The 25,154-nt window shown below is 49.2% G+C and overlaps 1 protein-coding gene across 3 annotated transcripts in view; it reads right to left on the bottom strand.

Annotated features, from left to right (window-relative positions):
* Nucleotides 1–25,154, bottom strand: part of Olfm2 (olfactomedin 2) — a 74,624-nt gene that overhangs the window by 41,649 nt on the left and 7,821 nt on the right. The window contains exon 1 of one of the 3 annotated variants that reach the window (XM_048446417.2): nt 13,827–14,170. The exons of the other annotated variants lie outside the window; for them this stretch is intronic. Coding sequence (XP_048302374.1) covers nt 13,827–13,961 — 135 coding nt within the window. The 5' untranslated portion in view covers nt 13,962–14,170. Of the gene's footprint in view, nt 1–13,826; nt 14,171–25,154 lie in introns of those variants that run through there. 3 annotated transcript variants of the gene reach the window in all.

Below are 25,154 nucleotides of genomic sequence, written 5' to 3'. Positions count from 1 at the left end.
ACAGGCCGATACTGTGCTACCTAAAGCAGGCCAGCAGGATAACTCAGTGAGTACAGGCATCTTCTGCCACGCCTGATGAAGAAGAGGGCCTGACTCCTGCAAGTTGTCCTCTGTCCTCTACATATGCAAGTGTTCGTGTGTATGCCATGTGAGCGCGTGCGCACGCACACACACACACACACACACACACACACATGCATATATACCACACACAAGAAACAGGAAAAACACCTGTCGCTCAACTCTCTTGGCTCCCAGTGAGGGGAGGGCAGGGCCCATGCTGTGGGATTTCTCTAATGTGTTTAGTTGGCACCGCTTTCTGAATCTTCTGGAAGCTGCCAACAGTGCCATATCTCTGCCTACCCTGTTAAGCCCTTGATGGGAGATACTTTACCTGCAAGCACGGAAATTTGCAGCAACCTGGCGATACACCTCAATGTAGAGAGGATTGAGCTCACACACCAGAAGCTCTGAGCTCTACCACCATGGGAAGGTGAGCACATGGCCTACTACTCAGCCGCTCCAGAGGCGGACACTGAGCTCAAGCGCCTCTTTGGTTGCAGTCGCAGACCCCCACAGTGTTCATGTGACTTTTGTCACAGAACAACACAGAGAATCCACAGAGCATGACCCACATTCTCAGGGGGCTCTTTACACCGGCTGCATCCCAGCACATTGACATGCCTGGTTATGTACAAACATTCTGAACACTTCGGTTTGTCCCAGAGCCTCCCACATAGCACATGATATCATATTTCACTTCTGTATACTCTGTGGGGTGGCTGGGTCAGGCATCCTCCCATGACCACTTGGCCTTTCTGTTTGTGTTTCTGTTTTTAATTTTTAGACAGGCTCTCACTGTGTAACCCTGGCTGACTTAGAACTAGCCTGGAACTCACTGAGATCCCTCCTGCCTCTGCCTTCTGGCTGGGGGACTAAAGGCCTGTGCTTCCATGTCTTTCTGGTTGGATTGATGAGGTAGCTAGGAGCAGGCTGTGATAGATCAGACATCCAGGCAGTCAGAGCTGGACTCTCTGCCAAGCACTCACTGGCTGGTTCCTCCCAGGAGGCTGCAAGGACTGCGGGGTTGGGGAGAGGGCAGGCCAAGTGGCTCGCTTAATTAATTACTCCTAATTGAGATATCTGTGCAAATATCCCTCTACTGAAGGTCATGGTTCATCGGTTTCCTGGGAAATCGTGCTATGTGTCTGGAGTGCTGGATATGGCAGAAATAAGAAAGAGGCCGCCTTGCACCTTGGCCATGCTTCTGGTTAGGACAGTGGTGTTCAGAACAAGGCGGGGGTCAGGCTCAGAGATATGCAGAAATTCAGGTAGGGAGAAGGTGGGAACCAGTAGGGACAGAGGCGGAGACAGATTCCTTCTTGAATCACAGGGAGAGACACAGGCAGAGAAACTGCACAAGAGGGAGGACCAGAAGTGGGGACAGATGGACCAGCGGGCTGGGCAGACAAATGTCCCTCTGCCTTTTCCTGCCTTGCTCGCCTGGCCTCCTCATCTCCTGGGCACACGCCACCCCACCTGCTACCCGCCCTCCTGCAGTGGCGGCAGCAGTGACAATCAAGCCTGATTCCTCTTTGGCCCAGTCACCCTCCCCTCTCCTCTCCCTCCTCCCATCGTTCCCTGCAATCATCTCGCTTGTTCGAAATGAGCCTCAGCGGTGGAGCCCGACAGCTGCTCCATCCTGGAGCTTGTGCTGGGCGGCAGTGGGAACAATGGCAGTCACGGGTGAGGGGCACAGGGTGGAGGGGAATTGAAGGCTCAGCTTCCACCAGGCCGAGCTACCATTGCCACGGTCCTCAGGGGTCTAGACACCCTGAACCCTCGCTAGTCTGACTTCTGCTGCAGTCTTTCCCAGGGCTGCATTCCATCTGCTGCTTAGAAGGCCTGGAGGCTGTGACTTCTAATCTAATCCTACATCCTCCATTGCTATCAAGGTCCTATGGTCCTAGGGAGACAGAGTCACAGACAGACAGACAGATGGCCACTAAAGAGATACAGAGGGACTAAGGAGGTAGAGAGAGACCTGGGTCTCACTAGCCAGCCAGGCTAGTCAGTTCAGCAAGTTCAAGGTAAAAAGCGGGGTATCCTGTCTCAAAAAAAAAAAAAAAAAAGGTGAGCCATCAAGATGACTCAGTGGGTAGAGGCCCTTGTTATCAAGCCTCGAAACCTGAGTTTGATCCCTGGTCCATCACGGTAGAAAGAGAGAAACATCCCTACAAGTTGTCCTCTGACTTTCACGCATGCATTGCAACATGAGCTCACCCTACTCCCCAATAAATAAATAAATGTCATTTTTCAAAAAGCAAACATGAATGTTGTTCTGTGGAATGATAGTGGAGATTGAACTCAGGCCTAACACACACACACACACACACACACACACACACACACGAAAGAGAAGTAATATCCGGAGATAGGAATGAGAGACAGAAACCAAAGGCAGACATGAAGACAAGGCAGGGACACAAACAGGACACAACAGAATTGGAGACACGGGAAAAGATGACAGACACAAAGAGACAAATACAAACACACGCAGAGAGATGATTACTCTTAGTCAACAAACACAAGTATTTACAGTGGGTAATGGGCACACTATGAAGACAAGGAGAAAGACAACCAAGGAGCCAGGCTTAGTGGCATGTATAGACAGTTCTTATTTGGGAAGCTAAGGCAGGAGAATTGCTTAAGTTTAAGAGTTCAGGGCCAGGATAAGCAACACACAGACCCCTGGGGATGAAGGGAGGGAAAGAGGAAAAGAAAGACCTAAGAAAAGAGCATTTTGTGCAGAAAGTTTAAAAATGCACAAGCAAGATGATTCAGTGTGGGAGAGTGCTTGCTGCTTAAACCTGCTGGCTTCAATCTGCAGAATCCACAGGAAACAAGACGGGCTGGAGAGATAGCTCAGAGGTGAAGCGCACTGGCTTCTCTTCTGGAGGACCCAGGTTCAATTCCCAGCACCTGCTTGGCAACTCACAACTGTCTGTAACTCAAGTTCCAGAGGATCTGACACCTTCACACCAGTGCACATGAAATAAATAAATGATTTTAAAAAACAAAGCAAACAAACAAAGCAGAAGTGGAGATGAGCAGTCCCACCATTTCTACAGCAAGGTGAGGGGTGAGGAGCGGAATCCTGGAGTTCTTGGGCCAATTGGCCTGGAATACGAAGTGCAGGAAGCAAACTCAGACTTTGCCTTATAACAAAGGGGAGCGGTGCAGAGTTGGGGCAATGTGAAGAGCTCTGTCACTCTTTCTGGGGTTTTGTCTGTTTGGTTTCCTGAGACAGGGTCTCACTGTGTAGCCCTGACTGGCCCAGAACTCACAGAGGGGCCTGCCTCTGTCTCCCAGGGCTGGCATTAAGTGGTGCATCCACCACACCTGGCTGCACATCTCACACTGGCAGAGGACCAGGGTTTGGTTCCAGTTACCCTACCTGGCAGCTCACAATCATTCAGCTCCAGGGTACCCGACACCCTCTTGTGGCCTCCATGGGCACTGCACACGGGTGGTGAACAAACACATTCAGGCAAAACACCCTAATCTTAAAAATAATAAATAAAACAATCGAAAAATTTTAAACAAACAAACAAAAACTTATTCTTTAAAAAGGAGGTATGGACAGAGAGACGCCTCCTGAAATGTCCTGGAACCACATGTGGACCATCATGGAACATGTGTGTACCCCCTCGTTTCCCACCTCAAACCATTTTTTTTTTCGTTCTCTATTTTATGTTAAGGATTCTCACAAGTCCCAGAGTCTCTGTTTGCAATTCTTTCGGTGCACATCAGGAAGTGGGTGGCCCTCACTTCTAAGCCTTCCTTCTTGGTACCCTTCACTCAGATAATTTCTTCCAGATTTCAAGTTTCAATTTATGGGTTAGGGATATGGGCCAAGGTGCTTGCTGTACAAGCATGAAGGCATGAGTTCAAACCCCCAGAACACATGTAAACTTGGACATGATAATGTCCGCTTATTTTTTTGTTTTGTTTTGTTTCTGTGTGTGTGTGTGCACGTGTTTACTTGCTTGCTTTTCAAAACAGAGTTGCTCTGTGTAACCCTGGCTGTCCTGGATATCTCTCTCTCTCTCTCTCTCTCTCTCTCTCTCTCTAGATCAAGCTGTCCTCAAACTCACAGAGATCTGCCTGCCTCTGGGATTAAAGGTGCAAGGTGCTCACTACTACCACCAAGCGGTAGTGTCCCTTTGTAATCTGAGTGCTCCTGTGGTGGGAGGTAAAGATGGAAGAATCCCCAGAAGCCTGTGGGGCACCTGTTCTAGAATATTCAGTGGTAGACAATAAGGAGGCCCTTCCTCAACAAAATGGAAGGCAAGGACCAACATTTGAAGTTGTCCTTTCACCTCACAACATGGGTTGTGGCATGAGTGAACTGTTCTCTCTCTCTCTCTCTCTCTCTCTCTCTCTCTCTCTCTCTCTCTCTCTCTCACACACACACACACACACACACACACAATCTCCACTATCTCTATCTCTCTCTCTCTCACACACACTCACATTCTCCCTCTCTCTTTCACACACTCACATTCTCTCTCACACACACATACACACACTCTCTGTCTTTCTCACACACACACACACACACACACACTGTCTCTCTCTCTCACACACACTCACATTCTCTCTCTCTCTCTCTCTCTCTCTCTCTCTCTCTCTCTCACACACACACACACACACACACATGCACACATGTGCGCGCGCAACTCATTTGGGGGCTGAAGCAGGAAGTTCATGGTGTAGCATTTGCCCAGCATGGAAGTCAGCAAGGCAAGAACAAGAAAAACTTAATTTAGGCATTGCCACCTCCAGAAAACCCCTGTCACTCCAGGGCTGGTTTCATTACCTTTCCTCTGCCACACAACATTCCAGAAATAGTTCTGTCACTACACATGCCTTGTCATGTCATGGGGACTGCAGATCTAATTGATAGTAGAGCCCCAGGAGAATGTGCACTGTCCTCCCCTTTCCCTTCCCTTCTTTCCTCCTTCCTTCCTCTCTTGAGACAGTGTAGCCAGGCTGAGTCTCAACTAACTTACTATACTCCACTCTCAGCTTCTCAAGAGCTAGAATTACAGAGGTGCATCATCATATGTTCATCATATGTGGCATATATATATAAATAATTGGGAATGGAACCCAGGCCCTCCAGCAACCTGTTCCTTTGCTCTGCTGCTGAGCCACCCCCACAGCCCTTCCCTGGGGGATTCTAGCCAGGGGCTCTACCACTGAGTCATGGCCCAGCTCCTCACTGGGTATGCTGGTTTGAATAACAAGGCCCCCAATAGGCTCATATGTTTGAATAATTGATCCCCATTTGCTGGAACTGTTGGGGAAGGATTAGGAGGTCTTGTTCTCTCTGCCCGCAACTTGTGGGTCAGACATGAGCTCTCAGCTATTGCTCCAATGTCATGCCTGCCACCAAGCCTCTCATCATGATGCTCATGGACTAACTCTGAAGCTGTAAGTAAGCCCCTAGTTAAAGGTTTCCTCTTAAAAGTTGCTTTGGTTCTGGTGTCTCTTCACAGCACTAAGACACAGAGGGAGTCTAGTCAGGGGCTCTATCACTGAGTCATGCCCCAGCTCCTCACTGAGGGAATCAGGCAGGGCTCTACCACTGAGCCATGCTCCTTGCTCTTCCCTATCTTCTCTCTAGCAGTCCCAGCCCTTTCTGCACAGCCTCTAGTCTCCATACTCTCTCACATGTCAGGTATCTGAGCAGAATCAAGCATCCTAGAACCAACCTATGCTTAAAGTAGATCAACTCCACCATTTCCCCGTCTCTCCACCTCTTTGGTATTTACACTGGCTCAGCTCCCATCATCCCCCACTAGGACAGTGTAATCCCCTTAGTCCTATTCTCATGATTCCCAGCCTTGTGTCCGCAAAAGTCTCAAGAGGACACCAATAACCCTGAGTAAAGTTTCATTCCTCTCCTGCTCAGAACCCTCCACAGCCCTCCCAATTCGGTCACCCATGTAGTCGCCTATCAAGTGTTTATTGAACACTGACTATGTGCTGCTAGGTTAGTCCTGGGGCTACACAGTCAACAAAAAAGCATTTAAATGCCAAAAGGGTTCAGCAGTTAAAAGCACTTGCCACCAAGCTTGACAACTTGAGTTTAATCTTCAGGTTAAATCCTCAGGTAAAAGGAGAGAACCAACTCTCAAGTTATCATCCAGCTCTGTAAACAAATTGCAGCATACACATACACTCATACACAATAAATAAAATGTTTAAGAGATGTGATGTAGCTCCTATCCCCCCCCCCCCGCTCACTTCCTCTCACCCCCCCCCCCCCCCCGCCATCCACTTTTCTCAAGTCACGCTGGCCTGCTCAGTGTCTTTCCAACATTGCAAGCATATTCCTGCCTCAGGACCTTCTTGCTGCTCCTACCCTTAATGCTTTTCCTCTCAATATTCTGCCTCCAGTCCCCCCAGATTTCTGCACAATGTCATCTAATCAGAGAGGCTCCTCAAGCCAAAAGTATTGTGTGCACATCATAGTGCTTGTGTGGAGGTCAAAGGACAACTTGCAGGAATAGGTTCCCTACTTCTACCAGGAGGTCTTGGGGGTCATCAGGCTTGGTGGCAAACACCTTTATCCATTGAGCTATCTCAATGGCTATGCTCTATATTTCTTTATATAACACTTCCAGCCTCCTACCACAGAGCTATCAAAATATCTTTTACCGCTCTGTTTAGGATGTCAGTCTGGCATAGGAAAAGTACATTGTTGTGTGTGAATGTGTATATGTGTTGTAGTACTGGGGATGGAATCGGAGGTTTTGTGCATGCTAAGAAAGTGCTCTACCATTGAACCACATTCTCAGCCCAAAAACTGTGTGACTAAGTGGAGAATTTCTCCCTCCCTCCCTCTCTCCCTCATCCATCCTCCTTCCTGAGCTTGAGATGCTCAAAACTATAGTGCCAGGCTCTCTTGCAGCCATATTCCTCTCTACTTGCCCTTCTCTTCATCTCCTTCCTTCTTTTCTTCCCTTCTTCCTTTTGAACAGAGTCTCATGTAGATCAGGTTAGTCTTAAACTTGCTATATAGCACCAGGTGGTGGTGGTGCACATCTTTAATCCCAGCACTCAGGAGGCAGAGGCAGGTGAATTTCTATGAGTTCAAGGCCAGCCTGGTCACAAAGTGAGTTCCAGAACAATTGGGACTGTTTCATAGAGAAACCTTGTCTCAAAAAAGAAAAAAAATCAAAACAAAAAAAAATTGCTGTATAGGTGAGGGTGATCTTGAACTTCTGATCCTCTTGCCTCTACCTCTGGGTGCTGAGATTCCAGTCATGTGCTATCATGCCCAGTTTAGTCATTGTAGGAGATGAAACCTGGAGTTTTGTGCGGATGAGGCAAGCATGCTACCTTGAGTCTCAGGTCCAACTGCAGCCCTTACTCCTAAGTACTCTCATTGGGTTGAGTGAGTGAGGCAGTAGCCAAGCCTGCATACGCCTTTCCTTCTCCCAGTCATGAACCCTGAGACTCCCTTGAACCAGGAGACTGTGAGCAATAGCAATCTATGCCATATGAGGAAAAAGCTTTAGGGCCTGTTGGAAGTCTTGCTGTGTCCCCTCTGAGTCTTGCTTCCATGGTGATGTGACTGGAGAGCCTCCATCATTTTGGGTTCCAGGAGAACACCTGGGACAGAGACCCTCCCATCACAGCCAGCATAAGATGGAGACATCTGAGAAGCAAGAAATAAACCTGGTCTGCGCTCCATGGCTGATCGCTGGGAACGCTGGTTACCATGGAATTACAGGACCTCCCTAGACTGGTTTTTGGAACTTCTTCCTCCTGTGAAACTGTCAAAAAAAAAAAAAAAACAAAAACAAACAAACAAAAGAAAACACCCATAGGCACCCGGCATCATCGGGCATCATCAGTACTCAAAGAACCTTCCGCTGGCTCCAGCCTAGACCCTCCCTTTTCTTCTTGAGGGTAAAGGGTCATAGTCAAACAGAACTCTTTCGCTGATACCCCTTCTGTCCTTCAGCTCTTCCAAAGGGGAAACAGGACAGTGAAATGACTCCAAATAACACTTGCCAGGCAAGTCTGACAAACTGAGTCCAATCCTTAGGATCCACATGGTGAAAAGAGGAAACTGACTGCTGTAAGTTGTCCTGTGACCTCAACACATACATCATTAACACAGATAAAAAATAAATTAAAACATAATAAATCAATAAAAATAAAACACAACAAGGTTCATTGCACCTGAGGAATAACATCTAAGGATGCTGCTGGCTTACACATACACACATACATACACATGCACACACATGCATGCATGCAAGTACACACATGCATTCACACATGCAACTCACACATGCATACATGTGCACATACACAAACACTCACACACACATGCACATGAATGCACACGTGCACACTCTACGCTCATGCATGCAAACATGTACATGCATGCACGCAAGCACACACACATGCATACACACACACTCAGACACACACGCATGCACACACGGGGGAGGCAGGCTAGAGCAGAACATACAAGATGCAGGTAGTTCACTCCAGGTCTTCCGTGATGCCAGCCATTGACAACAAAGATGTCAGCTTTTAGTCTGAGTCTGGATTTATGGTCCCTAGGTGAGAAGCCATTCGACTCAAGGCTCCCATCTCCCGGGGATGGTTCATGGCTGGAAGCCAGCCAAAGGAAGGAGAGGCAGCTTCCCTCCACTCCCTCAGAGAGGTGGTTTGTGAACACAAGGCTAAGCTGCTTCTGTGCATCATGGAGAGGTGGGGGGAGGGGTAGACTCAGGGACAAGCCCATCCGGCATCGGGGCTCACTGTCAACACCACTGAGGCTCTTTCCTAAGCCAAGCACAGCACCCAAACTTCTGAGTCATAGCTTAGGAATTCCCACAGTGTACATTGTATGATTTTACCCTCTTAACCTCCCCCTCTTTGGGGTTCTACCCCTTTCCCACAACTCATTATGAACACCTACTGGGAGTCTTCAGTTTGTTTTCCACAACCCTTGGGGGTCAATGGATGGAAAGAAGACAGGATGGATAAACAGAAGAGACAAAGAATGGATAGATGGAAGGAGGGAAAGACAGAGGTGTAGTGGAGGAAAAGGTAATGGTTATAAAGATGCATGTATGTATGTATGATGAATGGATGGATGATGTATGTATGTATGTATGATGTATGGATGGATGATGGATGGATGGATGGATGGATGGTGTATGTATGTATGTATGATGGATGGATGTATGATGGATGGATGGATGATGGATGGATGGTGTATGGATGGATGGATGATGTATGGATGGATGATGTATGTATGATGGATGGATGGATGGATGATGGATGGATGGAGGAATGGTGGTCAGAACTCCGTTGTCTATTCTTTTTTAAAAATATGTGTTTATTTATTTATTTGATTGTTTGTTTCTTTATTATGTATACAGCATTCCTTCCATGTATACCTGTAGGCCAGAAGAGGGCACCAGATATCATTACAGATGGTTGCTGGGAATTGAACTCAGGACCTTTGGAAGAGCAGGCAATGCTCTTAACCACTGAGCCATCTTTCCAGCCTCTCAAATGTCTATTCTTACACTTCAACTTGTTTGAAACAGTCTCTCATTCACCACTGTACATGCCAGACTAGCTGGACCCTGAGCCTCCAGGAGTTTTCCAGTCTCCATCTCTCCATAGGAGTGCTTGTATTACACACGTGTACGGCTGCATCCAACTTTACTGGGTTCTGGAGATTCAAACTCAGGTCCTCACAATTGTAAAGCAAATGTTATACCCACTCATATGCCTCCTAAGCCCCAGAAACATGGAAAACACTCATTCTAGATTCACTATGTGCTTGGATGTAACAGAAGTCCACTTGAAGGTAGAATCCAAGAATATTTCGGATGTATTTACAGATTCAGCTGCATGGCAAATATTGTGAACCTGCTGCATCAGGCCATAGGTGGCAGTAATGAGCAAAAACAGTGCTTCCCTGTAGATACTAGTAGCCCCCTTTGTGGTGTCAGGACTGAACACAAGACTGAGCACCAGGCAAGCACTCTAGCACTGAACTTCAACACCAGTCCTTCATTATCATCTAGTAGAGAATCTGAATTCTCCTTACCTAATAAGGAAACTAGTGTTCAGAAAGATTCAGTGAATTCCCCCAAAGTCACATGGTTCGGTAAGTTGCAGGACCAGAATTAAAACTTACACACATCCAACTCAAAATCCTAGCACTGACAGAGCATCTGTTCTGAAAGATCCAGGGCAGGAAGGTTTGTTTTGGTGTATACATACTTGGCATAGAAGAGGTAGTAGGTAGTTTTGTTAAGTAAATTAAATTAAGTGTCTAGGGGATGAATTAATGGATGAATGGAGATAGGGATGTTGGTAGTAAAAATTTGTGAATAGTGAACTGACAGATGGTGGGATGGTGGATGATGGACAGAAAGAGGGATTGGTGTACGCATGAAGATATACATATATATGTATATGGAAGGAAGGATGGGTCCATGCCAGGATGATGGATGGATGGATGGACGGACCGACAGATGGATGGATGGACGGATGGAGGCAGGTGCAAGGGTGAAGAAATGGATGGAGAAATGAAAGGATGTGTGGGTGAAAATATAAGTGAATGGACACATGGATGAAAGAAAGGAAAGGTGGGTGGATGGAAGGACAGATGGCTGTCTGAGTGAATGGAAGGAAAGGTGGCAGGCTGGCTAGCTGAATGAATGAATAGGAGGAAAGACAGATGGAGGAATAGGAGAGTAGATGAGTGGCTAGGAAAATGGGTGGGTAGATGGATGATGGGTGGGGCTCTGAAGAGGGCTCTGTCGCCCATAATTCTGAGATAGGATTTATCACTGACTTTCTCAGGGGCCTTAGCTTGGGATGCTGTTGCCATTGGTCAGAGTTGGAGAACAAGTTGGAGTAATCTAGATTCTACACAAACCTTAAAAAAAAAAAAACTTGTTTTTCTTCTTTTATTTTTGTATGTGTATGGATTTTTGCCTACATGTATGTCTGTGTATCACATATCTAGTGACTTCAGGGACAGAAGCAGCCATCGGTGGTCCTGGAATTGGAACTACAGATGTGAGCCACCATTATGGGTGTTGGGAACTGGGGTTCTCTGCAAGAGCAGCCAGGGCTCTTAATGCTAACTCCCCCTTTTTTGAGAAAGAGACACACTATGGCCCGGCTGACCTGAAACTCCTCATTCTCCCAACTGCTAGGGTTACAGCAGTCAGTCTCCCAGCTCCAAGACCCTTGCTGAGCACCCTCATGTCACAGCCACCTCCCAGGTGTCGCCCTAACACTTTCAGCCACTCCCCCTGCAGCGCACTTTGGGAAATCATGGGAAGACTGCAGGACAGGTTGAGAAAGGGCTAGGTGGGGATGAGAGAACTGGGGGGCCTCAGCAGATAGGCATGGGGAAACTCTACACCAAGGTACTGTTAGCTACAAGGGACCAGGTCTGTCTGGGTTCACAAACACATTCCCCCACACTTACAGAAACATAATGCACAAAAGGCAACACACATGTATACCAGCCAAGCATCCATAAGCATAAGTATATATAAATATAAAAAATTAATGTATGAACACATACAATCATAATTCATAATTCAAGGTTGGGTTAAGTCACTTGCCACCAAACCTGGCGACCTGAGTTTGATCCTAGGACCCAGATGGTGGAAGGAGAGAACTGGCTCCTGCAAGTTGTCCTCTGTTCTTCACATGTGTACTGTGGCATGCATGCACATACAAGTACACACACTAAATGTACTAAACATTAACACAAATCATAGCTCAAAGACATTGTTATACACCTTGCATATGTGCTTGTATACACACACTTTCACACAGCACACAGGCACTCACACAGACCCCCACTCAGATGGATAGGTGAATATGACTTATGATTTCAATGACTCCATCGCGCTGATGAAACAGGCAGAAGGCTGTGTCACACCTGTGCATACAGACTCACTTCCTATACACACCCACACCCATAGTCAGGGACATACAACCGCAGATGCAATGTCAGACACATGTCCATCTGAAAGCAACCACACAGGGACACACCCCACCCTTGGGAGAATACATCTGCACCCATATGTATGTATTAAGCAACACACTTAAGTTTCTCTCCACTGCCCATCCAAACCACAGGTGCAGACAGACACACCAAGATATACCCATATAATAACACCTGATGTCACAGACACAGAAGAAGACACCATGTTGCAAAGGACCACAAGTCTGAAGACCTGGGCTGAAAGCTAGCTTTTGTGTCAAGTGCCATGATGTCCCCTGACCCGGGGTTGGCCATGCCCTGGGCTAGGGGAACTGGTGTCCTCACTCCCTTACATCCCGCAGCTGCAGCTTTTGGGAGCAAAGTCCTTTTTTGATGGGGAGGGGAGGGGTTATTGTGGATGCAAAAGGGACTGGCGAGGTTGTAACAACATGAAGGGAAGAAGAGGGAGATGGGTGGGTGAAATTGAGGGGAGTCCCCACAGACTGAAGATCAGAGGGGCTCCCATAGGAACAGGGAGCTGGGCACGAGGGACATTTTCAATGCAAAAGCATCCTTCACTGTCAACAGGACAGAGCAACGGGGATGAACAGAACTGAGTGTGCCCCTCCCCTCCCCCAAGCTACCAGGAGAAGGAAGCAGGGGAATAAAACAGAAGGGAGGCGGGAGGAGTTCTACCCCAGTCTGAGCCCCCCTCCTAACTCCCAAGGTGAGGAGTTAGAGAGATCAATATTCAGTCCTCCGGGAAACAGATCATAGCAAGGAAGAAACTGGTGCCATGTGCAGGGGACAGAGAGCCAGACAGAGAGAGAGGAGAGAGAGGGGAAAGAGAGAGAGAGAGAGAAAGAGAGAGAGAGAGAGAGAGAGAGAGAGAGAGAGAGAGGAGAGAGAGAGAGAGAGAGAGAGAGAGAGAGAGAGAGAGAGAGAGAGAGACTAAGTCAGAAAGAAAGACCGAAATAGAAGATAGAAGGGGGGAGACTCAGGAAAGGGGGAGAGAGAGAGAGAGAGACGGAGACAGAGAGAGAGAGAGACGGAGACAGAGAGAGAGAGAGACGGAGACAGAGAGAGAGAGACAGAGACAGACAGACAGAGAGAGAGAGAGAGAGAGAGAGAGAGAGAGAGAGAGAGAGAGACTAAGTCAGAAAGAAAGACCGAAATAGAAGATAGAAGGGGGGAGACTCAGGAAAGGGGAGAGAGAGAGAGAGAGACGGAGACAGAGAGAGAGAGAGACGGAGACAGAGAGAGACAGAGAGAGACAGAGAGAGAAACTACTCAGTGACACTTGGACACAATCAAGCAAAGTCCCAGAGGCTGAAGATATGTGAAGACTTGGAGGTGGCCCCTACCCACTCCAACATAGCAGAACACCCTTCTGGCTCCCCCAAAACCGCCCAGCTCCGCCCCACTCTGCCGGGATCTGGTTCAATTCCGCAGCCCTGCCGCCTCCGCCTGGGGCTTGAGCCAGATTGTACCCCGGTGGCACTCGCGGGTCCCTCAGAGAGGACGCTAGCCCAGTAAATGCAATCATCAAACCCAGAGCTATGCGGGGCGTGAGGTTCTCTTGTGTTTCGGGGTCCAGCTCGGGACCCCCAAGAGATCACGTCCCCCAGAAAAGAAATCCCTGCTTCTACACGAGATTCTGTCACTTTGGAACTGTGGGGGTCCCTTTCCCAGGAGCTGCCGTGGGGGCTACGGGCACCACGCCCCCCCTCCGGAGCGCCCCCCAGCCCGAGTAGCCACTCACGATTTTCTCCGAGGAGCCCGCGCGGGACACTGTGTTGTTGAGTCCCACGAGTGAGGGCAGCGTCTGCGACATCCAGTTAGTGACCATGGCCATGGTGCTCAGCACCGCCCCGATCTTGAGCAGCGGCACCGACATCGCGCCCCTCGCCTCATGCCCCGCGCCAGCGCCTCAAAAAGCAGGTGTTCTGTCCCTTTTGCTCGGCACTCAAGCTGTCGCTTACCCACCCCACTGGGGTGGGGGGGATGGAGGGCCGCGATGGCCGAGATGACCAGGTCCAAGGGGGCGGTGGCCGGCGGGATGGGGATGGGGTGACACTGGGGACGCGCGGCTGCGGCTCTGCGCGCCTCGCGGGCTCAGCTTTATAAGGCGCCGGCTCGGCCACCCCCTCCCGCGCCACCGCCGGGCACTTCCAGCCGCCGTGACGTCACGGCTCCGGCCCTGGAGCCAGCGGGGTTGGGGGAATGATGGGGGGTGCACCCACCCGGTCGCCCACTTCCTCGAAGAACCTCTGGGGGACCTTCCCCCATCTGCAGAAGTGTGGACATCCCCTTCCAGCGACATCCTCGCCCCTCCCCCGCCGCCGCGGCATCCCCAGCCCCGCCCCCCAGCTACACTCCCCCCCATCCTCACTCTAGTCCCCTCTGTACCCTAGTGGCGATCCCCGGGCTCCCCTGCATGCAACACCCCCTTCTTCAAAACCCTTACGATGCAGCAGAAAAAACCCACCCCACACCTCCCTCCCAAAGCTGACAGGGGGTGGAAGTCGGGTGTCTCCACCCACCTGCTCGGTCGGGAGCGGGGCCGGGTCCGGAGCCCGCGACGCCGCACAGAGAGCGGTGCCGGCCGGACTTCGGTGCTCTCCCGAGTGCCGGGACTCTTTTTCTCCCTGTTTCTCTGGTCCCAGATCTTTCTGCAGGGGATTCCCCTGTGGATTCGGGACCAGGGAAGCCCAGGGTGATGGGTACAGACTCTGTAGTGAGGGCCACTTGGGCAGTAGGAGGGTTTCCCTGAGCATCCGAGGTGCCACTCGGGACTGCCGCCGACCCAGACAGTTCTTTTCACAGTCGAGTCCCAATGCAGGGCTTGACTCACAACTTGAACTTGGGGTGGAGGTGGGGAACTTATACATCGAGTCTCTTCCAGCACCTAGGGACCTGCTCTGGGCTGGTCCCCTGGTGAGGGAGGTTAGAAAGCGCAGCAGGCGGCAGGGTGGGGCGAGGAGCGCCCGCGCGGTCGCCTTTCTTCGGTTTTGCACTCACGCCCCCTCCTGGCGTCCCCGCATCACCTCCCGCAGTCGCCGCCGTCGCCCTCGGCCGGCTGCCGCCGCCGTCTGGAGGCGGCGATGACTCAGGCCTTTACCGCGCCGGCCGCTAGTGGAGCCGGAAGAGCCCAACCTCAGGGTGCTAGGGGGTCCTGAACTGTCTCGACCCCACTCAGAAGCAGGGTCTGCCCCTATGTGGCATCCAGCGAGATCTATTCCCGCTGTCTCAGTTTCCATATCTGTAAAGTGGTTCTGAGACCTGATGGGTCAGGAGTGTGGAAGAGGCTGGAGCCTGCAGCTCAACTATAGACCAAAGCCCTTGAGCACTGCATTAGCGAGACAGACAAGGACTTGAGGAAGGACTGGGGATGTGGCTCGGTGGCAGAGGCTTGCCTAACATGTCTGCCCCGGACTGGATACCCACCTCCACCAAAAAGGGGGGGGGGGGCGCGTGGTTCAGTGGGTAAAAGTGCTTGCCACAAAGTCTGGCAACCTGAGTTGGATCTCTAAGATCCAAATGGTGCTCCAAGGTGTCCTTCGACCTCTACTTATTCCACCCCGTCAACACATTAAATAAGTGGCATAAGAAATAAAGGAAGAAAATGAAGTACAAATAGGTATCAAAGGGAAGGGGTGGAGATGTGTGTGTAGAGACTAGAGGTATACATGGTATGTCTTCCTCAGTGCCTCTCCCCTTGTTTTTTTTTTTAATCTATCTATCTATCTATCTATCTATCTATCATCTATCTACCTACCTATTTAATTTGGTCTTTTTATTTAATTGGTTTTGAGACATAGTCTCACTGTGTAGCCCTGGCTGGCCTAGAACTCACAGAGTTCCCACTGTCTCTCAAATGCTGACAAGGTCTCTCACTGTACTTGAAGGTCCCTGATTAAGCTAAGCTGGCCAGTCTGGAGCCCCAGAGCCACTTCTGTCCCAGGCTCCCCAGCAGCAAAGGGCAGGCACAGCCACATCGGACTTTTGAGTTAAGTTTGAGATCTGAACTTGCTCTTGGATGGTATGTATTCTACTGAGCCATGTCCCCAGCCCACTGGTACACCTTTAAACACAGTGACTAGGCAAGGTAACAGTTAAGCCACACCAGAAGGCGAAGGAGGGAGCCATTTCAGTACCAGGAGAAGCTTTGTAAGTGGTGGGGAAACTGCAGTGCAAAGGACCTGGGGCAGCCTGAGCGAACTTGGGTGGGAAGGAACTGTTTAGTCAAGAAGAGAGGACCCTAAGATCACATGGGCTGCGGTGGGCCTCCAGGCTTGAAGAAGGACACACCTCCTCACCTTGGGTGTTAGGAAACGGACCTAGATCACACAGCTAGGCTGTCAGGACTGAGAGCATTTGCAAACACTCCTCTTCTCTCTCCTCCAAGCCTCCTGAACTCCCCACTAAAGCTATCAATAGCATTCCTGGGCTGGCAAGATACTTGCCACCAAGCCTGAAATCCTGAGTTTGATTAACAGTGCCCATATGGTGGGAGGAGAAAACCGACATCCTCAAATTATCACTGACCTCCACATGTGTGCCATAGCACGTGTCCACACACAAAAACATGAATGTAATAACCTTCCTTTCTCCATACTCATTCCCTTCTTGAATCAACGTATCCTTTCCTCATTCTGTCCCTGCCCCTTCCGCCGTCTCTATTCCTAAATGTCTAGATCTTTCCACCTCCCCCTACTCCCTGTTTCTGCACACTTATTTGGCTCATCGAACCTTTTTCCTGTCTCAGGACCTTTGCATTTGCTGTCCTTGCTAGCTGACAACATTTTACCGCAGACATCTCGGAGGCCTGTTCACGCCCTTAACTTAAGTCTCTGCCATGGTGGGGGTAAGCAACGTGCCTTGTCCTCCGGAAAACGGCATTTCCTAGGACTTTTCCCACTGACTTCCTGTCCAACACAAACATTGGGCAGGACTGGGTGGAGACTGGGAAGTGGGAAGGGGGGAGAAGGGCACTATGGCTTCCCTTTATTTCTGTTTGGAGTAGGGTGGGGCTTTCTTCTCTTTTTCAAAATTTCCAATTACATTTACTTATTTGATTGCGGATATGGTGGGACACTGAGGTCAGAAGAGAACTTGGGGGAATTTGTTCTCTCTTCTACCACGTGGGTCCTAGTGCATGTGTGGAAGTCAGGAGAGGGCTTTAACTTCTGACTCTCCATCTCTTCCTTTGAACCTGGGGCTCAAGACAGGAAGCCAGAAAGCCTCAGTGTTCCTTCTGCTTCTGTGCCCCTCAGAGGTACAAACCCAGACATGTGTGGGACTCCGCATGACTTGTTACAGGAGTGCTGGGATCTGAACACCATCCTCGTGATTGTTCAGCAAAGCCTTTAACTGCTGAGCCATCTTAGGGCCCGTGGGGGAGGGGCATTTCTTATGGGGATGCCCTCTTCTCATATCACATGCCCTTCTGCTGGGATGTGTTGCCATGTTTCCTGAGTATCCCATCTGAACGTTCAGTTACTGCTTCCACCCGAGGAAACACCCAGATCAAACTCTGTCCCACCAGGACACTTAATGCTACTTGCTTCCCTGACTTGACCCTGAATGCCTGGGGCATTGTTTTCTGTGCATGCATATGAATATGTGTGCTTGCATGTGGAAGAGGGTATGTGGTGTGGGGTGCACCTGTGTGATGTAGGGTGCACCTGCACAGTGTGGGGTATACCTGCATGATTTGGGGTGCACCTGCATGGTGTGGGGTGTACCTGCGTGGTGTGGGATGCACCTGCGTGATGTAGGGTGCACCTGCATGGTGTGGGGTGAACCTGCGTGGTGTGGGATGTACCTGTATGGTGTGGGGTGTACCCGCATGGTGTGGGGTGAACCTGCATGGTGTGGGGTGCACCTGCATGGTGTAGGGTGTACCTGCGTGGTGTAGGGTGTACCTGCGTGGTGTAGGGTGTACCTGCATGGTGTGGGGTGAACCTGTGTGGTGTGGGGTGCATCTGCGTGGTGTGGAGGTGTGGGGTGCACCTGTGTGGTGTGGGGTGAACCTGTGCGGTGTGGTGTGCACCTGCGTGGTATGGATGCACCTGCGTGGTGTGGGGTACACCTGCATGGCATGGGGTGTACCTGTGTGGTGTGGGGGTGCACCTGTGTAGTGTGGGGTGCACCTGCATGGTGTGGGGTATACCTGCGTGGCGTGGGGTGAACCTGCGTGGTGTAGGGTGTACCTGCGTAGTGTGGGGTGAACCTGCGTAGTGTGGGGTGAACCTGTGTGGTGTGGTGTGCACCTGCGTGGTATGGGTGCACCTGTGTGGTGTGGGGGTGTACCTGTGTAGTGTGGGGTGCACCTGCGTGGTGTGGGGTGCACCTGCCCAGATGTATGTACCTGAAGCCTATCAGGTATCTTCTTCCATTAGTCTCCATCTTGTTTATTGAGTCAGGGTCTCTCATTCAAACCAAGAATTTGCCAGTCTAGACACCCAGCCAGCTTCTTGTCTCTGCCTCCCAGATGTTTGGGCCACCTGCCCAGCATTAAAATGAACCCTGGGCATCTCAACTCAGGTCTTCATGCTCATGTGGCAAGCCATTTCCCCAGCCCTGAATATCATTTTTGTTTTACTTATTTTTAGTTTTATTTATTTTATTATTATAATTTATTTTTAGTTGTGTTTGCCTTCTGTGCTGGGAATGGAACTCGGGGCCTCATACATAATAAGCACACATTCTGTCTCAAAAGTCAGGGCCCTCAGCACCATCTGCCTTTATCTTGTTTAAGTATTTCTTTATCAGATATTTTTCTTCAGTGCCGGGGATCAAAGTCTCATCCATGCTAGGCAAACACCCTACCACTGAGCTACATCTCCAGCCCCCATCCCCTTTGGGATGACAGGATCTAATGTAGCCCAGGCTGGCCTGTGTAGCCAAGGATGACCTTGAACTCCCGCTTCTACCTCCCTGACTGGGAATGGCATGCGTGTGCCACCAGTAAGAAATTGCTCTTAATTGGTTGACTCTCACCAAGGCTATTTATAGTCCGAATCTCCACCGGGAGTTCACACCTCCACATCTACCTGTTTCTCAGATCCTGGCTTGTGGATTTCATGAGACAAACAACTTGGGCTACCTACTACAAAGATCTCCCTTGAAAAGTGCCCGAGGGGGCTGGAGTGCTGGCTCGGCAGAGCACTGGCTGCTCTTCCAGAGGACCTCGGTTCAGTTCCAGAACCCACATGCCGGCTCTCAACAGCCTGTAGCTCCAGTACCACAGGATCCAATGCCTTTTTCTGAACAATCAGGCACACAGACATAAAAATAAACCTTTTTAAAAAAGAATATCCGAGAGGCTGGGAGATGACTCAGTCCATAAGATGCTTGTCACATGAGGTCCTGAGTTCAGATTCCCAGAACCCATGTTAAAACTTGGTGTGGTGGCCCATACCTATAATATCTGCCCTGGGGGTGGGGTATAGAGACAGGAAGACCCTGGGGCTCACTCTCCAGGCTGCCTAGCTGATCAGTGAGTTTCAGGTTTAGTGAGAGACTCAAAAAATAGAAATGAAATAGAGAAGCAATTGAGGATACCCAAAACTATCCTGTACTCTCCACATACATGTGCACCCATGCACACTCACACACACACACACTCATACACACACACACACACACACACACACACACACACACACACACACACTAAGGAAGACATCCAAAACCAACCTGTGCCCTTCATATATATGAGAACCCATGCATGTGCGTACATGTGCACACACACACACACGCACACACATGCACACACACATACTCAAACACTGAGGAAGACACCCAAAACCAACCTGTGCCCTTCACATACATGTGTACCCATGAACACTCACACACATGCACACACTCGTGCACACACTCATACACGAGTGTCAGGGCTGGGCTATCTGTGGGTAGAGTGCATTCCTGTATGCTTGAAGCCCTGGGTTACATGCCCAGCACTGCATAAACCAGGTATGGAACATACCTATAATCCTAGTACTTGGGAGATAGAGGCAGGAGGATCATGAGGTCAAGACCAGCCTCACCACATAGTGCAGCTCTGAGCTCTATGGTGGGCTAGAGACCCTGACTGAAAAGAGAACGCTCAGCACTAGGGAGGTCCCACATCGGGTCCCCCGACACGGCTACTAGGAATGTACAGTATTGCTACTGCTTGAGCTACAGCGAAAGCTAAGCAGGAGTTTGTCAGAAAATCCAAGGATCCATCTACTGCATAGGAATCAAAGGATGAGTTCACAGAAAGACACACATGTGACATTCATAGCAGTGGGTTTTCCAATCATGAATAAACCGGATGTCTATTACCTGGTGAGTGTGCGATCAGACAGGATCACCCATCTAACAGACTCCCAGTCTACAGAGGACGAGCTATCAATGCCTTAAACCCCAGAAGTATTTTTCTAAGGAAAAGAAGCTGGAGAGAAGGACCACAGAGTTTATGATCCCATTTATATAAAATGTCCAGAAAAGGGCAAATCAATAGAGGCAAGGAGGGTTAGACGAGGAGTCCCTGGAACTGACAGACAGCGAGAATGGAGGGGAAAGTAAGGATTGCCAGCAGGCCCCACAGAGCCTTCTGTCTCTGTATCCCTAGGATACAATGCACACAGTGGCACCCGGCTTTTTAGGTGTGTTCTCAGAATCCAAACTCACGTCTTCATGCTTGAGTAACAAGTGTTTCATAGCTGGGCAGTTATATGCATGAGGCTCTATGTTCAATAACCAGAACAGAAAAATGAGGAAGAAGAAGCACAGAAGCACTGAGAAACTTTCCCCAAGTCACCCCGCATTCAGCCTCAGCGTCTATCTGAGGCTGGTTCATAGCGGGAAGAGTGGAAGTGAACCCGACCTTCATGATACACAGATCAGATCTGGGATCTGAGAAGATAGCTTAGTGGGCAAAGTGTTTGCTGGGCAAGCATTAGGACCTGAGTTAGATCCCCAGAACCCACATGAAGAAAAGCATTGAGGGTCTTACTCAGTGCTGAATCCCACCAACCTGCCAAGCAAGAAGTGGCCCCCGGTGCAGTAGGAGAATGATGGTTATGGGAGTAACCAACCTTGTGTGCTGGCTTTGAGGCCTACTCTACAGAAGAAAATTCCTTCCTGATCATGTAAACGTGGTCAGAGGTGCATGGCTTGGGAGGTCACAGTCTCTCCGGGGCAACCTCCCACTATTGTGTTACTAAGTGGACAAGTTGTCAAACTACCTTCTAAGTATTTCCCTTCTACCCATGGGTCATTGCTGCACTCACCCTGATCCAGAGAAGCATCTCTCTGCAGTGTGCAGCAGTTAATGCAGAAACTCTTAACTGTGCAAGGTGCTGAGCATAGTGGCTGCTGAGTGCTCTGGATCAAACCGCCCCAGCCAGCCCCCAAGGCTCATCACAGGACGGGAGGCATAACAACCAAAGAAGCCAGAGGTTGGGGAGGAGCGCTGTGACATGCTGGCCTCTGGATATGACACGGCCATCACATGTCATGAACTTACTATAGATATGATTACCTACACAAGACCCAGACAAGATCAACAGGAAGCATTGACTGCTGTCTATGAGCTTAAAAATTTAGGAAAGAACACAAAGGTGGAAAGAAAATGTGTTGGGGGTGTTGAGAGGAGAAAAGGACAGGGGAGTTGGGAGTGGGTATGAACAAGAAATGTTACATACATGTATGAAATTATCAGAAAATAAATAAAAGAGTTTCTAAAGAAGCAAAAGCTAAGCACTGCTGACACATGCCTGTAGCCCAGGCAGGAGCGCCAGGTCAGTGAGAGGCTGTCTCCAAAGAACAAAGTAGCTGACTCCTGAGGAGTGACAGTCAAGGCTGACGTCTGTCGGGGTGTTCTGTGTTGCCTGTGTTGGCTGAAGAAAGAGGTCACTGTAAGGTGAAATGTTAAGGCCTGTATGGCAGCAGGAAGGTCCAGCCTCTGATAGACTGAACCCCGAACAGCCGTACAAAGGCACATTTATTGGTTGCTACACAAAGTTGTTTTTGGGGTAAGATCTTCCTCATCCCAAGATCTCCGATCTAACTGCACGTCTCTCTAAAGGAAGGCATCATCACATGCCTTCATGACTTTAGTCTTTTAGAGTACGTTGTTTGCAATATACGATAATCCAAGAGCCTCAGGTGTGCCAGAGGTGTCTTTTGACCAAAGTCGCGGGAAGGCTGCAGTTCCACAAATCATGGAAAACAACCTGTTTTCCACACCCTGTACTGTTTTCTGCAATGATTCTCCAGTGTCAACGCACTACGGGAGAACAGCTGCCCACTCTCATGTTTGCGTCAGGCACAGTGGAAACTGTTCGTTCTGGTGTCTACTCTAGACTCTGCTGAATTCCTATGACCTCTGACCCCTGCACAGATGTGCACACACACCCCACACATGTGCATCCACACTAAAACACACACGCAATCAACCGATTCTGGATGGATCGTCCATCTAACAGTAAAGTCTTGGAAGAAGACACAGAAGAGTTATCTTCATTTCCACAGGAAGGGTATGATGCTCAGTTTCGATTGAGAACTTGGTGCAGTCTAGTTCACCTGGGAGGCAAATCTCAATGAGGGATTGTGTAGATCAGGCTGGCCTGTTGGTATGTCCGTGGGAGACTGTCCTGACTATATAACTAGAATGGGAAGACCCAACCCACTGTGGGCAGCACCATTCCCTAGGAGGCACCATTCCCTGAAATGCCCAAGGTGAGGGACGCCAGCTGAGCACTAGATTGCATTCCTCACTCTCTGTCCCTGACAGTGGGTTCACTGTAACCAGCTCCTAAACTTTGGCCACACGGCCTCCCTATGCTACGTGACGGACTCCACCACAAAACTGAGTGAGACAAATGCTTTCTCCCCGGCTACTTGTGTCACAAGAGTTCAGTACAAGGCAGGCACTGGAAAAGGCAGAATTTTCTCAAACACACAGTGATACAGGTCTGTACTTGTATCACAGCTGCTTTAGAGGCCGAGGCAAGAAGATTAAGAATTAGAACCTGTCCCAAAATAAAAGTAAAAAGAGGGCTGGGGATCTGGCGCTGTAGCTAGAGAGCATCCCTGGTGCGAAGCTTCACACAAACCGGGTGTGATAGTTCATACTTCTCATCCCATCCCAGTACCAGGAATCCAAGGGATGAGAAACATCTGGAAGCTGACTGGTAGGGGGCTAATTTGCATATCTGCCAGAAACTTTATTTGATATGTGCCACAGTGGGGATATGGGGTCAGTTTACAGCAGCCGGTTCTCACCTGCTTTTTAAAAGAATTTTGTTTGTTTGTTTGTTTGTTTGTTTAAGATAGGGTCTCTCTATGTAGTCCTGGCTGCTGTGGAACTCACTTTGTAGACCAGACTGTCCTTCGGTACACAAAGATCCGCCTGTCTCTATCTCCTAAGTGCTAGGATTGTACACCACTATGCCTGGTCTTGCCAAAAATTTCTTCAATATTGGGAAACTTCTGATCATATATAGCAGATTGTCACAACTATCTATCTATCTATCTATCTATCTATCTATCTATCTATCTATCTATCTATCTATTTTTGAGGCAAGGTTTCTCTTTGGAACAGCCCAGACTGTCCTGGAAGTTTCTCTGTAGACCATGCTGGCCTTGATCTCATAGAAAACTGCCTATCTCTGCCTCCCAAGTGCTGGAATTAAAGGCATGAACGTGTGTGTGGGGGGGAGCACATGAGACTGTAATGCCCACAGGGGCCAGAAGGGGATGCCAGATGCCCTAGAGCTATAATTATAGGTAGTTGTGAGCTGCCCCATGTGGACACTGGAAACCAAACTTGAGTACCCTGAAAAAGGAACAAACAGTCTTAACTGCTGAGCCATCTCTCAGTTCCATGAGTCCCAAACTCCCCATGGCAAATGCATCTACTCTGTAGGATTTATTCATATCTCCAAGGTCAATCTGCAGTGGTCTCTGTAGTTACAATACTGAGTAAGAGGACGTGCGAGTTCCCAGCAGGGATTAAACCAGACTGTCCTGGAGTTCTAATTTCATACTAGAAATGATGAACTTTTGCTGTAATTAGAATCAAGTTTAGACACTTCTGCTGTTTTTGTTGGTTGCTTTTATTTACTTTTTTTTTTTTTTTTTGGTTTGGTTGGGTTTTTCGTTTTTTCAAGACATCGTTTCTCTGTAGCTTTGAAGCCTGTCCTGGAACTCACTCTGTAGACCAGACTGGCCTTGAACTCACGGAGATCCCCCTGTCTCTGCCTCCTGAGTGCTGGGATTACAGGCATGCTCCACCACCGCCAGGTTTACTTTTTAAAGATTTGTTTATTTATTATATAGTGTTCTGCCTGCATGTATGCCTGAACGCCAGAAGAGGACACCAGATCTCATTGCAGATGGGTGTAAGCCACCATGTGATTGCTGGGAATTGAACTTGGGACTTTGGAAGAGCAGCCAGTGCTCTTAACCTTTTTAAAAACATCATTTCATGTAGCCCAGGACAGCCTCAAACTTGCTATATAGCCAAATACGACTTTGACCTCCTCATCCTCCTGTTTCCACCTCTCCAGGGCTGAATTCATAGGAATGCTACATCATATACCGCTTCTGTGGTGCTGGGGATGGGACACAGGGCTTTGTGTGTGCTAGGCCAGCACTCTACCGACTGTGCCAACTCCACAACCCAGGGATAATTTATCCTTGTGTGTGTGTGTGTAAGTGTGCATGCACAAATTATTTATTTTATATGTGTGGGTGTTTTGCCTGAATATATGTCTGTTTACCTCAAGAGTGCCTGGTGCCTGTGGAGGTCAGAAAAGGGCACCAATGCCTCTGGAGCTGTAGTTATGGGCGGTTTTTAGCTGCCATGTGGGTAATGAGAGGTAAACCTGGGTTCTATGGAAGAACAGTCAGGGCTCTAAACCACTGAGTTATCTCTCCAGACCTTGTGGCTGTTTACGAATAACTCAATAAATTCTAAAATCCTTAACTTAGAATTCAAGGTCTTTCTGGCCAGATCACCACCATCCTTCCCACATCCGCCTCTAACCTCACCTCTCCTAGATACCATCCATACCCACTCAACCTGAGCTCC

The sequence above is a fragment of the Myodes glareolus genome, chromosome 4, assembly GCF_982192425.1.
Source record: "Myodes glareolus chromosome 4, mMyoGla1.1, whole genome shotgun sequence".
Lineage (NCBI taxonomy): Eukaryota > Metazoa > Chordata > Mammalia > Rodentia > Cricetidae > Myodes > Myodes glareolus.
This window is presented reverse-complemented; position numbering and strand designations above follow the sequence as displayed.